Consider the following 15,995-nt stretch of genomic DNA (forward strand, 5'->3'; position numbering starts at 1 on the left):
GTTCTTGTTCTTGTTCTTGTTCTTGTTCTTGTTCTTGTTCTTGTTCTTGTTCTTGTTCTTGTTCTTGTTCTTGTTCTTGTTCTTGTTCTTGTTCTTGTTCTTGTTCTTGTTCTTGTTCTTGTTCTTGTTCTTGTTCTTGTTCTTGTTCTTGTTCTTGTTCTTGTTCTTGTTCTTGTTCTTGTTCTTGTTCTTGTTCTTGTTCTTGTTCTTGTTCTTGTTCTTGTTCTTGTTCTTGTTCTTGTTCTTGTTCTTGTTCTTGTTCTTGTTCTTGTTCTTGTTCTTGTTCTTGTTCTTGTTCTTGTTCTTGTTCTTGTTCTTGTTCTTGTTCTTGTTCTTGTTCTTGTTCTTGTTCTTGTTCTTGTTCTTGTTCTTGTTCTTGTTCTTGTTCTTGTTCTTGTTCTTGTTCTTGTTCTTGTTCTTGTTCTTGTTCTTGTTCTTGTTCTTGTTCTTGTTCTTGTTCTTGTTCTTGTTCTTGTTCTTGTTCTTGTTCTTGTTCTTGTTCTTGTTCTTGTTCTTGTTCTTGTTCTTGTTCTTGTTCTTGTTCTTGTTCTTGTTCTTGTTCTTGTTCTTGTTCTTGTTCTTGTTCTTGTTCTTGTTCTTGTTCTTGTTCTTGTTCTTGTTCTTGTTCTTGTTCTTGTTCTTGTTCTTGTTCTTGTTCTTGTTCTTGTTCTTGTTCTTGTTCTTGTTCTTGTTCTTGTTCTTGTTCTTGTTCTTGTTCTTGTTCTTGTTCTTGTTCTTGTTCTTGTTCTTGTTCTTGTTCTTGTTCTTGTTCTTGTTCTTGTTCTTGTTCTTGTTCTTGTTCTTGTTCTTGTTCTTGTTCTTGTTCTTGTTCTTGTTCTTGTTCTTGTTCTTGTTCTTGTTCTTGTTCTTGTTCTTGTTCTTGTTCTTGTTCTTGTTCTTGTTCTTGTTCTTGTTCTTGTTCTTGTTCTTGTTCTTGTTCTTGTTCTTGTTCTTGTTCTTGTTCTTGTTCTTGTTCTTGTTCTTGTTCTTGTTCTTGTTCTTGTTCTTGTTCTTGTTCTTGTTCTTGTTCTTGTTCTTGTTCTTGTTCTTGTTCTTGTTCTTGTTCTTGTTCTTGTTCTTGTTCTTGTTCTTGTTCTTGTTCTTGTTCTTGTTCTTGTTCTTGTTCTTGTTCTTGTTCTTGTTCTTGTTCTTGTTCTTGTTCTTGTTCTTGTTCTTGTTCTTGTTCTTGTTCTTGTTCTTGTTCTTGTTCTTGTTCTTGTTCTTGTTCTTGTTCTTGTTCTTGTTCTTGTTCTTGTTCTTGTTCTTGTTCTTGTTCTTGTTCTTGTTCTTGTTCTTGTTCTTGTTCTTGTTCTTGTTCTTGTTCTTGTTCTTGTTCTTGTTCTTGTTCTTGTTCTTGTTCTTGTTCTTGTTCTTGTTCTTGTTCTTGTTCTTGTTCTTGTTCTTGTTCTTGTTCTTGTTCTTGTTCTTGTTCTTGTTCTTGTTCTTGTTCTTGTTCTTGTTCTTGTTCTTGTTCTTGTTCTTGTTCTTGTTCTTGTTCTTGGTCTTGGTCTTGGTCTTGGTCTTGGTCTTGGTCTTGGTCTTGGTCTTGGTCTTGGTCTTGGTCTTGGTCTTGGTCTTGGTCTTGGTCTTGGTCTTGGTCTTGTTTTTGTTCTTCTGTTCTTCTGATTCTGATTCTGATTCTGATTCTGATTCTGATTCTGATTCTGATTCTGATTCTGATTCTGATTCTGATTCTGATTCTGATTCTGATTCTGATTCTGATTCTGATTCTGATTCTGATTCTGATTCTGATTCTGATTCTGATTCTGATTCTGATTCTGATTCTGATTCTGATTCTGATTCTGATTCTGATTCTGATCCTGATTCTGATTCTGATTCTGATTCTGATTCTGATTCTGATTCTGATTCTGATTCTGATTCTGATTCTGATTCTGATTCTGATTCTGATTCTGATTCTGATTCTGATTCTGATTCTGATTCTGATTCTGATTCTGATTCTGATTCTGATTCTGATTCTGATTCCGATTCTGATTCTGATTCTGATTCTGATTCTGATTCTGATTCTGATTCTGATTCTGATTCTGATTCTGATTCTGATTCTGATTCTGATTCTGATTCTGATTCTGATTCTGATTCTGATTCTGATTCTGATTCTGATTCTGATTCTGATTCTGATTCTGATTCTGATTCTGATTCTGATTCTGATTCTGATTCTGATTCTGATTCTGATTCTGATTCTGATTCTGATTCTGATTCTGATTCTGATTCTGATTCTGATTCTGATTCTGATTCTGATACTGATACTGATACTGATACTGATTCTGAAACTGACTCTACCTCTGGCTCTGCCACTGGTTCTGTCTCTGACTCTGACTCTGGCTCTGACTCTGACTCTGGCTCTGGCTCTGGGTCTGACTTTTAGGTTTTTAGGTGGAATGAGTTGCAGAAAATTATTGAATGTCAAACAAAATGAGCTGTTTAAGACATTTAAACTATGAAAAGTTGCATTCCGACGACTCAATATTTTGAAAGTCTGAAAAATTGCCCTTATCGAATTTAATTTAGGGGACGGATTATTTAGAAATGAAGGAATTTTGAGTAGATTTTCGAAGATAGTAGATTGCGGTTCAATGCAATCAAAAATTCAACATTTCCACAAGAAATTTTCACCGAACAAAGCACAATCTAGACATTCAACGTAGAGCTTATTTACCCCAGTAACCACTAATCTTATATATGCATGCGTATATAAAGCAGACATAACACACCATTGTCTTACATCAGCTCTTTATGCACCAACGAAGCATATATACGACTTTGTGGTTACTCAAGTAAAGTCATTCATTTCGTTAGATTCCTCATTATTACGAGCAATAATAAAGCTGACTCTATGCACTTTGTGGGGATCAGCGAGAAACTATTGAGGGTTTTCCAATGCTCAATTGCTATCTGAATTTATTTTATTATCAGGATATGATTTTTTTTACTTCATTCCAACATTGATTTGAAGGTTGATGAGTAAGAATACTTATGATCAGTTCGTGCTCGCATCGCTTCCTACGCAGTCCAAAATTTCTTACGGTCGCGACGACAGAAACAAAGACAATACAGTGCAGTGAACAATAGAGTGTACGAAATGGGCAAATACAATTTAACAAAGCCTGAAACTTGGCCTACAAGGCCAAATTCAATTTGTATTGATTTCAAGCGCTGCAAAGTTAGACCTGCAGCAACCGAAATTGAAATCTTGCTTAAGGAACGAATGCATCTAAACGTTAATGATGTAAGTGAGATTCAATTCAACAAGGCGTCGAACTGTGTGTACATTATGTTCAAACGTGAAAAAGATGCAATTGCATTTGCTTCGGTTAATAACGGGGTGCACAGTATTGATCATGACAATGTTAAATATAAAATCCCTGTGTACATGGTGGACAATGCCATAGAAGTACGCGTGCATGACCTTCCCCCGCAGACCACCGAGGGGTATGTTCGGGAATGTATGTCGCAGTACGGAGAAGTTCTTTCCATCGAAAAGGAAGTATGGCGGAATTTTTTCCCGGGTATCCGGAATGGCGTGCGAGTGGTACGTATGCAACTACGTAAAGCAATTCCATCTTACATCATTTGTGGTCAAGACGGGATACATCCGTGTAAAACGTTGATTACGTATGAAAATCAATTGGTTACATGTCAGTTTTGTGAACAACCTGCACACTACGGCAAACCTTGCACTGAAACTGCGAAAACAAACAAAACAAACAACAACAAGGACAACCGCTCAACAACGGAAACTAGTGAATGCAGTGCTCCTGTTTCAAAAACACCTTCACCATCTAACCAACTATCAACTGCAATCAATGTACAAAGCGCATCTACGGCAACTGCAAATGAACCCAAGACGGCGATCAACAACGAAAACAAGGAAACGGAAACCGCTCACAACTCCAACGATATAGCAATGGATGATACGAGCAACGGACAAAATGACCTCCAATCTTCGCTAGAAGGAAATGGAAGCTCCTCTCCCCCTAGAAGAAGGGTGACAACGAGATCCAACAATAAAAAAATAATTTTATGTAACAAAAACATGGGTAAATCGGCCACGTAAAGCTATACGCAAATTGGCCTGAATAAAAGTTGTTTAAAAAAAAAAAAGAATACTTATGATGAGTAAGTCAAACTGTTTACCAGCATATTAAGGTTGACAGTAGAAAAAAACACCATGCGCCTCCTCCAAAACTGGAGCAAATCACGTCCATTAAATGGAAATGCTCAATTTTTCAACGCACAATTGCCGTCGATTCTTTCTCCAAAATTTCCTAAACTGCTTACCGGAGCGGTCGACCATTAAGTTTTTTTTTCCTTTTTAAACGCCAATTGATTACTTCGTTTGTGTCCAACGGATCCCAACGGTGAGATTATAAATCAACTTTCCCCAGCAATTTCCGCTCGGCTACCACTCAATTCAAAACATCAAACAGCTGTTTTTGTCACAATCAATCCTAATCAGAAAATTTACCGCCCAAGCCCGAACCATTTTCAACGCCTACTCTGGTTGTTTTTTGTTTTTTGATTTTTCTGTTCATTCCTGTCTCCTGTCGCTGGAAACAATCGGGAGCAAAAAAAAAGAAGAAACGTCACTCACCTTGCCCATGCTGTTCGTCGTCGTGTAGCCGGCCGCCGGATGCAGATGATGGTGGTGGTGGTGATTGGTCGCCGGAATGGTAGGCGTCCCGAGTCCGGCCGGGACCGAGAACGGAACCAGTAGCATCGGATTCAGTGCAGTCGGTGGCACTGGCGGAGGTGGAACCGCGTTACTGCTGTAGTGATGGTGATGTTGATGAACCGTTGTGGTGATTGTTGCTCCCGTCGCCGGTGTGAACGTGTATGCACCGGGGCTGGTCGAACAGGGAGACTGATTCGGTAGGGGCCTAATGCTGGCTAAATTGGTCGCTGCAAAGACGGGAAGAGGAACACGCGGTGGTCGCGGCGGAACCGGTGGCAACGGGGCTGGAAGATTAAGTGTGGTACTGCTGCTGCTGCCTGTCTTTGATTGACCGTTATTGATGGCAGAATTGGAAGAGGAACAGTGACACGTTGTCGTACTGTTGCTGCCGGTCGTGACCAGTTCCGACGGTGATGTAATTGTGATGGTCACCGGCGATGCTACCTCGTGATCGAAGGACGACTGGCTTTTCGATATGTTGGTACTGTACGGTGCTGCTGTTTGACGATGCACGGCCAGGGAAGATGATTTCGGTGCTTTCGGTGCAAATACTGCACACGGCAGAACCCCGACCAAGCGCAGCCCCACGGGGCTCGCGTCGGGTGATGCCTGAGAGCTTATTTTTAACGGTTTGTGGCTGTTGCCAACGATGTCTCACGGGTTTTCTCAAATTTTCTGCCACTCTACCAATGAACAACCGCTTCTAACCGGAGGGGGGGACACCACAATTGGGTCACACTAGCGCCTGCTAGACTAACTTCGAACGATTTATCACTCACGTTTGAAATCACTGTAATTTAACGATTCGATGGCACATTCTACGTTTATCCAAATTCTGTGGGCCAGGCACGCACACTTACCGCTCTTCCGGTAAAATTATTCGCTTGCTATCTTCACGATTCGAACGTCGCTACACAGCACAAGAAAAAAACACACCAGGCCTACTGTTGTCTTGGCAGCGAAGCCTACTAAGATTTGGTATGGCAAAAATCCTCGTCGAATTCACCACAGCTCGCCTACTAGAAACGAAACACCATCACACCTCGAACATAGATAAAACTTTCGGTTTAGTTGCTTGTAATTATTATAATTTAGCACGAAGGTTTGTATCCTTTCGGTGTTTTTCTCCGGCCGTGTGAAATAGCACGTGAAATAATTATTCCATCCGGCTTAGGGAACAACAAAACAAAATCATCTACACTGCGGGTTTGTGTTGGGTCTGTTGTTGGCACATCGGGTCTGGGTTTTGCTCTGCCGACGCTTGTTGTGATAGTTCTTGCACAGTTCGTTTCGGGCTAACGGCTTCTCTTCGGGTTTTAGTAGAACGAATCCGGATGACGGGTGACTCTGATTGTGAACCATGGAAGAAAAAGAATGAAACAAAACTATGTTATTAAACAGATTAGCAAAGTGTTTCAAGTTGGTTGAAACTTTATATGTTATGTCGCGTTTTTGGATTTTGATTTTTGCTTCCAGAGTTCCCATTTCGAGCTAGTAAAAGGAAACATCAGCAATTTTGGACGAAGCATCCTCTGCACTCTTGATGAAGGGGTGTAACTTTAAGTCATCAGCAAAAGATGGTTTTGGGCCTTCCAGTGAGTAGTTTACATTCTTAAAATACAGGATAAAAATCAATGTGCCGAGATGACTACTTTGAGGTGTTCCGGAAAAAGCCAAAAATTTCTGCGATCTCTAAGAAAAATGTTGGAAATTTTTTTCATGAACATTTCCGGCGATAGGCCTTAAACAGCATATAGTCAATCACCAGTTGAAATTTTGAGCTGTATATTAACGTGGAAACAGTTGAAATTGCAAAAATCACGGACCATAAAAAAACAACAGATTTAATTGTCATTAAGTCATTTAAATAGGAATATATTTCGAAAATTCTTCGAAAAAAAAACAATTTGCTTAGAACTCATGTAAATAACTCAAGATTTTATTGATTTGCGCCGTTTAAACAAGTCAGTCGTGATTCTAAACAGCGTATTTGATCGTATTTTACACCTTCCTGATCAACTGCTGGGTTTCAGCACGGGCATTGCTTTGAACCATTCCGGTTACATGTTTACGATGGTTGTCATCGTGGTTTTTGGAGATATCACAATCCAATAGTTCGGAGTTTCCTTTGATTGATCTTCACAATTTTCTGATCAGTTACCGAATCAAGATTGGGCAAAATCATTCCGGGTCATATGGTTGTGATCATTATCCGGGTCGTGTTGGTTGATTTTTTTTTAAATAACGCGACCCAAGAGGCTCAAGTTTATTCTTATCAATCTCTACAGCTTCCTGAAAAGATTATCCGGATATATTATCGCGATCATTTTCAGCGATTTTTATATAAAACACCATGATTCTATAATTCTGGTCAGTTGATCAGTTGCCGATTCCTAGTGGCCGTACGATCTTTCGGATCATAACCTCGTTGTGGCTGGCATCGATTTTTAGGGAATATTGTGGTACGAGAGTTCCTGGTTTCTCTTGATCAATCTCTAGTCTTTACAGAACAACTTCCATTGTAAGATTGAAGCACGAGCATTGAAATGAACATTCCAGACTGATATTGTAGTTTTCGGTGACATCTCTTGTATTATCAATACGAGTTTGGATATGTCCAGTTTTTTTGGAGATATCTCAAAAATTGCTATACGATCAGAATATCAGAGTTCTGGAGTTCCGTTGATCGTGCTCTACGTCGTCTTTGTCAGGCGCTGGTTCAAGGTAACAGTACTGATCTGATCTGTCAAGTTTTGCTACTTTTTGGCCTCGGAAACCCATAGTATTATATACCAATCGACTCAGTTCGACGAGATCGAAAAATGTCTCGGTCTGTGTATGTATGTGTGTATGTGTGTGCACTTTTCGATGATATTCTTACCGCTCAATTTTCTTAGAGATGGCTCAACCGATTTCAACAAGCTTAGGCTCATTTGAAAGTTACTATTGAGCCATTGGTCAAGATCGAGAGTCACTTTTGGTTCCGAAGATATGAAGGTATAAGTGACGTACCCGACAAAACGCGTTGTTTTTTACCCTTCAATTTTCTCAGAGATGGCAGAACCGATTTCAACAAAGCTAGGCTCGTTTGAAAGCTTCAATTGAACTGTGGATGAAGTTCGAAAACCAAATGGTTGTCACTTCTAATTCTAGAACTATAATAGTATAAGTGACATAACCAACTAACTGCACATTGTTCATCGGCTGGATTTTCTCGTAAATCACTCAACGAACTTCGATAAACTTATTTGAAAGCTAACAATTTCAATCAAATTTGGAAGGGTTATGGCGAATATTTCCGAGATGTAATGTTATATGTGACGTAATCGACAAATCCCAACGTTTTTTCAATGCATGCGTTTTATTCTCGGATATGAAAGAATCAATTTCGAAAGACAGACTCGTTTGAAACCTACACAGCAAAAAAAAAATGAAATTTACTGGTGACGCAAATCTACATATGACAATCGTAATCCGTGAAACGACTGAATTTTACAATAATGATATAATTATACGCCCGTATTTCAAGCAAACGTGTAAATTTACATGTTTTAGCACTTAAAAGTATGTCAGAATGAATTAAATATAGGTTATATTCACTGAAAAATTGAGTTATATTTGACGCTCATATATGTCGGTCTCAGAAGACGTAAAATTATCACGATTTTTTTTAGGTGTGTACTATTAGATTATTTGATTATTATTGGATTTGATTATTACTAAAACCCTGGATAGAATCATACAAATGTTTTAATAAGACTATTGAAATGTCACAAATGTCACATAGTCACAAATAAAGGCGGAACTAACGCGAGTAAAAAAACAAAAAGGAAAAACGACCAATGTTATTATTCCGGAATCGATTTTTTGCCCCAAAAAGTACCGTTCCATGAAACTGTTTCGATGCAAGACAAAGTTGATAGCTTTCGCCTCGAAAGCGACGGTTACGAATAGTCGTAACCTGCTTTAATATGATAATTTTCGATGAAAATTTATTATGATCTGTTGATTGGGAACTGGAATTGTTACATAGATGAGGTCCAATGGTGGAATGAGTCACGGATACGATTCGATTATATTTCCTCACATCAACGCTCGGCCATATACCATAATCAATTTGGATAATAAGGAGTGTATCGAAAATAAGCTATCCACAATTTTTTTTTTCCAATTATGATAAAAAACGATATTTTATTCAAACTAAAAATTGATCCTTTATTGTACGAGGTTAAACTTGAGCATAATGAAAACCGGATGAAATTTAAGTTATTCCTTCACAAATTTTCGAACTTTTGATCGAACGCTCTTCATCATGTTCCGGACAAGTATTGCATCGCATTTTTTGGATGCTCGAGCCCAAATTTTGTTGAACTCCTGCAATGTTCCCAGCTGCCTTACCAGTCTTCTTTCGATTGTCCAGTAACGCTCGATGGGTCGAAGCTGAGGGCAATTTGGTGGATGGATATTTTTCTCAACGAAGTTTTTACCCTTTTCCGCAAGCCAATTGAGAGTGGTTGTTGGTATAGTGACCCGACGCTAAATCCGGCCAAAACAGTGGTGGTGTACTATGTTCCTTATATGAAGGCAGAAATCCCTTCTGTAGACAATCATATCGATAGATATCTGCATTTATAGTTCCGGTAGTGTAATAAATGGTTGACTTCAAACCACAGGAACATATTACTTGCCATACCAGTATCTTTCGACCGAATTTCTCCACTTGAATCGGCCTGTCCGCATCGCTCACATTCTCCCCAACGACGACACTAAAGTATTGTGGACCTGGAAGGATTTTTGAGTCCTCCTTTACATAAGTCTCTCGTACATAAACACGCATGCATTTGGACAGTGTAAAAGACGCGAATATAATTTCCGGGCCCTTGTTGCTGCTCGCTTCTTCTGTTCTACACTTTGTTTCGAGATTTTCTGCTTCTTGTAGGTCTTCAGGTGATTTCGCCTCTCGTTCCTGCTTTTTTTTCGGCCAAATCACGTATTGACACTGATTTGTTCTTCATGATTAGAGATACCACTTTCTGGTTCAGTTTCGGGTTGGAAGAACCGGGTTTTCTGCCTCTTCCTGGTAGCTCATCCAAAGAATAGTGTCCCCCAAACTTATTAATGATGTTTTTAACACTGGCATGATTAATTCCAAACCGCTTTGCCAATTTTCGCAAAATAATACCCTTCTCACTTAGCCATGTGTCCAGAACCTTAATTTTCACTTCCTTTTCAATACGCGACATTTTGAAAACGCAGAATTTCAACCGAACAAACAAGTAAACAAACGAAAACTAACAGGCAAACACACAGCATGCTGTGATCTGAGCATAGAAAACCATCACAAATACATGCGTACAGCACAAATGTATGTGGATAGCTTTTTTTCGATACACTCCTTAAGAAATTTACTCTCACTCTTAAGTTCGTTTACTCACTGGTGAATATTTCGTCAAAATTCACCTACACAGGCCAAAGTTCTGAAATTTGTAAAACTGTAAACTAAAACTTGAATAATCAGCTGGATTATGTACAATACTCGGGTTGTGGTATATTCGACCTAACCAGCACTGCAACCAAAAAAATGTTATACTAGAAATCCACTCAAATTCATTAGAAAACAAGCCAAAAGTTTTCGTTTTCAAAAACTTTGACAAAAGCGAAAACATTTTGCGTCCAACGCACATTACGCCTAATGCGATTATCCGAATTGTGTCGAAAAAAGACAATCCAATCAAGAACCCATTTTGTATTTTGCTGTTTATTTTAGGATGCTGTCAGTTTCATTTGAAGCCCCGAAACACACTTCAACTTCAAGGGACCAATGTAACCTGGAACAAAAATTTGATCTGTTTCTGTCATCACCTTTTCATTACCTTTTAAGCTAGCACGATAAGTAGCAGAGCAAATAAAACAGTAAATTTTTGATCCACAAAAGCAAGACGAAAAAATTTAAGAAGATGTTCGAAAACATCCCCGAAAAAAAAACGATAACACGGTGATGAAGGGGGAAAACTTATTTTGTTGTTTCTGTTTCGACGTTTTCCCCAACGGTTGGTCTATTCGGTAAACCAAGGAGAAGCAAAGAAGAAACAAAGCAAAATAAAAGGCATCAATGAAGATTCCGATGGTCTTGGTTAATGGCTTCAGTCGACGTTTCGTGGAAAGGGGGAAACCGTTTTCAATCGGCAGAAACGGTCCGAACAGGTATCAATTCATTTGCCAGAAGCCGTTTCCTTCCGCCATGCGGGTGTTGGGATGGGGTGGCGTAGCGAATCGAAGGGGGGAAAACTCCTAGTTCCAGTGATTTAATGCTACACAAATGCGGTGAATGGGGGTGGTGCTGATGGAAACAACAAAACCTACTATTCCGATCGGTGTAACGAAAAAGGCACCAGGTGGTCGACAACGTTCGATAGTGGGAAATTGAAGCACCGCACCTGCTACTGCTGCCATTTCAGTGACGGTTCATTGGCAGTCAGTCAGGTTCACCTGTTGACTCGATAGTGAAGGTGTAAAAGTGTGGGAGTTGAACAGTGATGGGTCAGATTTATCTTTGTACATCATTGTGGGTCTTGTGGTTTTGAAGTGGTTTGTTGCTTGTTAGTTCCGTGTTTTATCGTACGACGGTACACCTTGAGATAGGGGAATTGGATTGCTACCTGATGAAGCTTATTTGTATAGTTGCCAGGTACCAGTACCAAGGAGTGTTTGTTGGGATAAAATCACATACTTTGCCATAAAACATGTCCGGACGGATGACGGTGGCATTTGTAAATGTTGAACATACCCAAAAAGAACAAATGTAATGAAAGATTACCGGCGGTTATTCTGGTTTACCGATGGAATACATTTGGACGTATTTGACTCATTATTTTCTCGACTACGTTGTCATCATCACTGTTGGTGTTTGTTAACTGTTTAAAAATTTTCTATTCAGCAAAGAATTTATTATTCATCGAAAAATATTCTGTAACGTTAGAAATGATATCGATTTCAAATCACAACTTCTTTGATCATTCTAGCACTGCTTCCCAAACTATCGATAATGGCAAATATGGGCTGATATCATTTATGAACAACTCTGAGTTGGCCATGATTTCCTAGGACCGACAAATACAAATCGTTATAACAGGCGCGTCAGTTTGAAATGTTGTTGTGTTCTCAACAGCTCGCGCTTAAAATCTATTTAAGTATAATTCGAATCTAAAACGCTATTATTTGAACTCATCTCTTCGAAGCGTTGTACACTCAAACCTCCATTTACGTAATAATTGGGACTTCGTAAATCGAATTATGACGCAAGAAAAGTTTACGTTATTTGGAATTTTCAACGTAAGAAAAGTTTTCCCTATGTATGTATATTATTGGATATTTATAATATAACTAGCTGACCCGTCGAACTTCGTCTCGCCAGAAGAATTGTCAAAAGACTAAGTGGTCAACGTTTCTCTCCATTATTTTTCTGATTTCTTAACTTACAATCAACGGAATTCGACACACACTCGCTTTAGCTCGAAAAGAAGAAATATCACCAAAGATTATTGTGAAAATATGTAACACCTCTGTTAAGCGAAAATTGAACAAATGCACAGATATCTATTCTGAACAGTCCGTTTTAAGGAATTACTCATACGTGAATGTTCACCCGACAGAACAAACTTCAAAGCAGTTTCTTATACACAAAAAATTTCTATTTTTGTGTTCGGTAATAATTTTTCCGGCAACGATCTGTAAAATACTATTTTTATTGAAAGATACGTAAAATTTACTTACGGTCATCTGTCAAAGAACTACTGAATATCGGAAAATCCTATGTAAAAGTTACGATTATTTATTATTTACTGACACGGTCTGTGAACTCTGAAATGTCATTTCTCTTAACGAACTCAGTAAAAGTTTTACCAATATCCAGAAAATTAATAAAAAATAATGAAGAATTTCAGTAATCATCACTAAACATTCAGTAGCAATAAAGATCTGTCAAAAAACATAATTTTCGGACGAAAAGGTGTGAAAATTTCTAGATTTGTAAAGAAAAAAATAGTGGTGCGAATTGATTGCTTGCGAAAAATAGATAATACTGATTCCTAGCGGTAATTTTTCATTTAGTGAATATATTCAAAAAGCCTTCTACAACTTATCATTTCTGCTCTCTAAAAATATGAAGGGTGATCATTTTATTTGAAAAAAATATTTCTGAAGAGCTAATTCAATTCAATTCATTCATACACGCAAATAAATAAATTAATCGGATGAAAATATGTTTTGAAAACAAAATTGCTCCTTCCTTTCATAGATCTCTAATACAATTTACCAAAAACAGTAATACTTTACGGTTCAAGACGTTTACATATTTTTAGGATTGTTTTATGATTTTTGCCGAACGTCGGTATTGAATGATGAAGAAGTCATTAGAATTATGACAGATCGAAGTTCATTGGAACTATACGGATCATTCAGCAAATAAAACTTTTACCGAACGAATTACCAGTCTGTCCAGCTGTTTGAAAGTGAGTAAAACTGTACCGACATCCGTAAAAATAATTCGGTGTGTACAGCTTTTAAGCAGCGAGAAATTTTTCTCAAAATCTGTTCTGTACTTTCAAGTTATCAAAAAGTACCATGCGTACTTTAGAGCTCTAATGAAGTGGATATTTTCAGGTACTGTGGAACTTTTGATTGCTTGGAGACGACGCTGAAATTGTAATTTGATATTGATCTTACCAGTTTGAACATTCTTCACAGAATATGCAACATGAAATGACAGTCTCAATTCATTATGGTAATTATCTTGAACATTGATATCTGATAGCCACTTACTGTGTGCGCATAGTCTAATCTAAATCATTAGAAAGAGAAATGCAAGGAAAATCTCTTAGATTGACTACACAAAGCATCTCGTTGCGCTCCAAACAATTTTTTCAACGGTCTAGTATTCTTTCATCCGACTCTTTTTCCTTATTTTTCTGATTACTTAACCTACAATCAATAGAATTCGATACACATTCGCTTTAGCCCAAAAAAGAAATATCACCAAAAATTAATGTGAAAATGTGAAACACTTCTGTTAAGCAAAAATTTATCAAATGCATAGATTGTAATCTCATCCTTTGAGTCAATTCTCTGAACAGAGAGCAGTTCCTTGCACAGCTTAAAGGCAGCGGGAAAGTTTTCTCAGAACTTGTTCTGTATGTTTAAGTTGCCAAAAAGTGCCACGCAAACTTTAGAGCTCTAATAAAGTGGATATTTTTCATGTACTGTGGACTTTTGGTTGCTTAGAGAGGCTTAGTATACTCTAAATCATTAGAAAACAAACTGCACGGAAAATCTCTTAGCTTGACCTAAACGCTTATACAGCACAAACTTTGCATTTATTTATTCAAAAATTTACTGATTTGTTAGGCCGGGATGGCCAATATTTATCATTAATCACAATTCATCAACAGGTAAATGATATCAGAACTTTTTCTGCTGCCTACAGCGGTTTTCTAGAAAACAGTCATATGCATTCCGTCATTGAGTCATTTGTCAAGTTTTAATACCCAATTAAGCACGTGGCTCTAAATGATGCACGGGAAATCTCCACTACTAATCTTTGCGCGCCAAACGATTTTTTCAACGATCTAGTATTCTTTTCTTCGACGGTCAAACACTTATGCAACTCGTTGCGTGCCAAACATCAACCGTAGATCTAGCAAGCATTGGCGACTTTTTCAGTGGAAAATTCCATTGTCCATACAAAATAACTTTATTGGTTTTTCCCACTTTTCCGGTAAGTTTTCCTAATTTTTTTGATGTACGAACCCGGTGGGGGTAAAAACTGATCAAACAAAAAAAAAAGCATCTCAATCCGTCCATCCGTTCTTACGTGATGCGATTACAAAGAATGATCTCTGCATTTTTATATATATAGATAGATGGATAACTATGGAACAAAAATTGTTAATATTTGCAGAAAGGGATGTTCTAGATCGCATAAATTTCCAAGATGACGACTTCCGGTTCATCGATATTTGTGACAAACCATCAGAATATGGGTATTTTCGGAACGGGTTTGATGAGTACATGTCAGAAAACGATGTTTGAGGTGGTTCTGAATTCAAAGATGGCGACTTCTGGTTATTCCTTGAAAAACCTTACAATTTGTATCGATATTTCTAAAATTGCTTGAATACTTGAATACATTTTTGAAGCAGTAACCTAATATCGGCGGGAGACCTAAATTATAACCGGATTAAGTAGAAAAAAGATTAAAATACCAGACAAACCAGTTACAGATTATCAAGACTTTTGAAACTGCTGATCGAGTACGATAATAAAAAAGAAATTCTGGATATAAAAAACTGGAAGAGATGGCTATGCCATCTTGGAATTCAGAACCACCTCAAACATCGTTTTCTGATATGTACTCATCAAACCCGTTCCAAAAGTGCCCATGTCATTAAAAGAGTTTTTCAAGGAATATCAATAAACCGGAAGTCGCCATCTTGGAATTCAGAATCACTTCAAACATCGTTTTCCGACATCTACTCATCAAACCTATTCCGAAAATACCCATATAGTAATAATTTTCATGGAATATAAATAAGCGAGAAATGATTTTCATTGTATGCACAAATCTCTTTTTACGAAGTAGGTTCGTTATTTGGAATTTTGTTCATAAAAAGAGTTCCGTAAAAAGAGGTTACGTAAAAAAAGTTTACGGAAAAAGGAGGTTTGAGTGTATTTGTATTCTTTTTTTCGAGCTAGAATCATACTCAGGGTGGCAAGTAACCAGGAAAACCTGGAAAGAAACCCGGGAATTCTAGTGCAAAACCGGGAAGAATATCACTAACCTAAATATGAGTAACAATTTCAGTATCATGATTTTTTTTATTCAACACGGATAGACCGAAATAAGCTCTGCGCCTAATTCGTATTACTGACAACTAATTTTGTGATTAAAATCAGAAAATTTGACTATATTTATCTGTCACCTTCATTGCTGAAAGACAGTACAACCCGGTGAACGACCGCAACTAGGTTAAAGTCGGGTATACGAGGTCTGTTCAAAATTTATTTATTTATTCGTCTACATCTATATGGTCCCCTTCAAAGTAATCCCCCCTAGATATAATACACTTATGCCAGCGTTTTTTCCAGTCTTCGAAACACCCCTGATAGTCACTTTTTGTAATGCTTTGTAGCACTCTCAGCGATTCTGCCTTTATCTCTTCAATCGATGAAAAACGCTGTCCTTTCATGGGTCTCTTCAACTTTGGGAACAGGAAAAAATCACACGGAGCGATATCTGGTGTATAAGGAG

General features: G+C 37.8%; 1 protein-coding gene across 6 annotated transcripts in view; it reads right to left on the reverse strand.

The window, feature by feature from the left end:
• The window catches only part of LOC131429407 (nucleolysin TIAR), a 717,709-nt gene that overhangs the window by 679,580 nt on the left and 22,134 nt on the right, over nucleotides 1-15,995 (reverse strand). For 5 of the 6 annotated variants that reach the window (XM_058593550.1, XM_058593534.1, XM_058593509.1 and 2 more), the window contains exon 1: nucleotides 4,610-5,339. In XM_058593550.1, the coding sequence (XP_058449533.1) occupies nucleotides 4,610-4,735 (126 nt within the window). In that variant the 5' untranslated portion in view covers nucleotides 4,736-5,339. Of the gene's footprint in view, nucleotides 1-4,609; nucleotides 6,038-15,995 lie in introns of those variants that run through there. The other variant, XM_058593501.1, reaches the window with a different exon arrangement.

The sequence above is a fragment of the Malaya genurostris genome, chromosome 1 (genome assembly GCF_030247185.1).
Source record: "Malaya genurostris strain Urasoe2022 chromosome 1, Malgen_1.1, whole genome shotgun sequence".
Classification (NCBI taxonomy): Eukaryota; Metazoa; Arthropoda; class Insecta; order Diptera; family Culicidae; genus Malaya; species Malaya genurostris.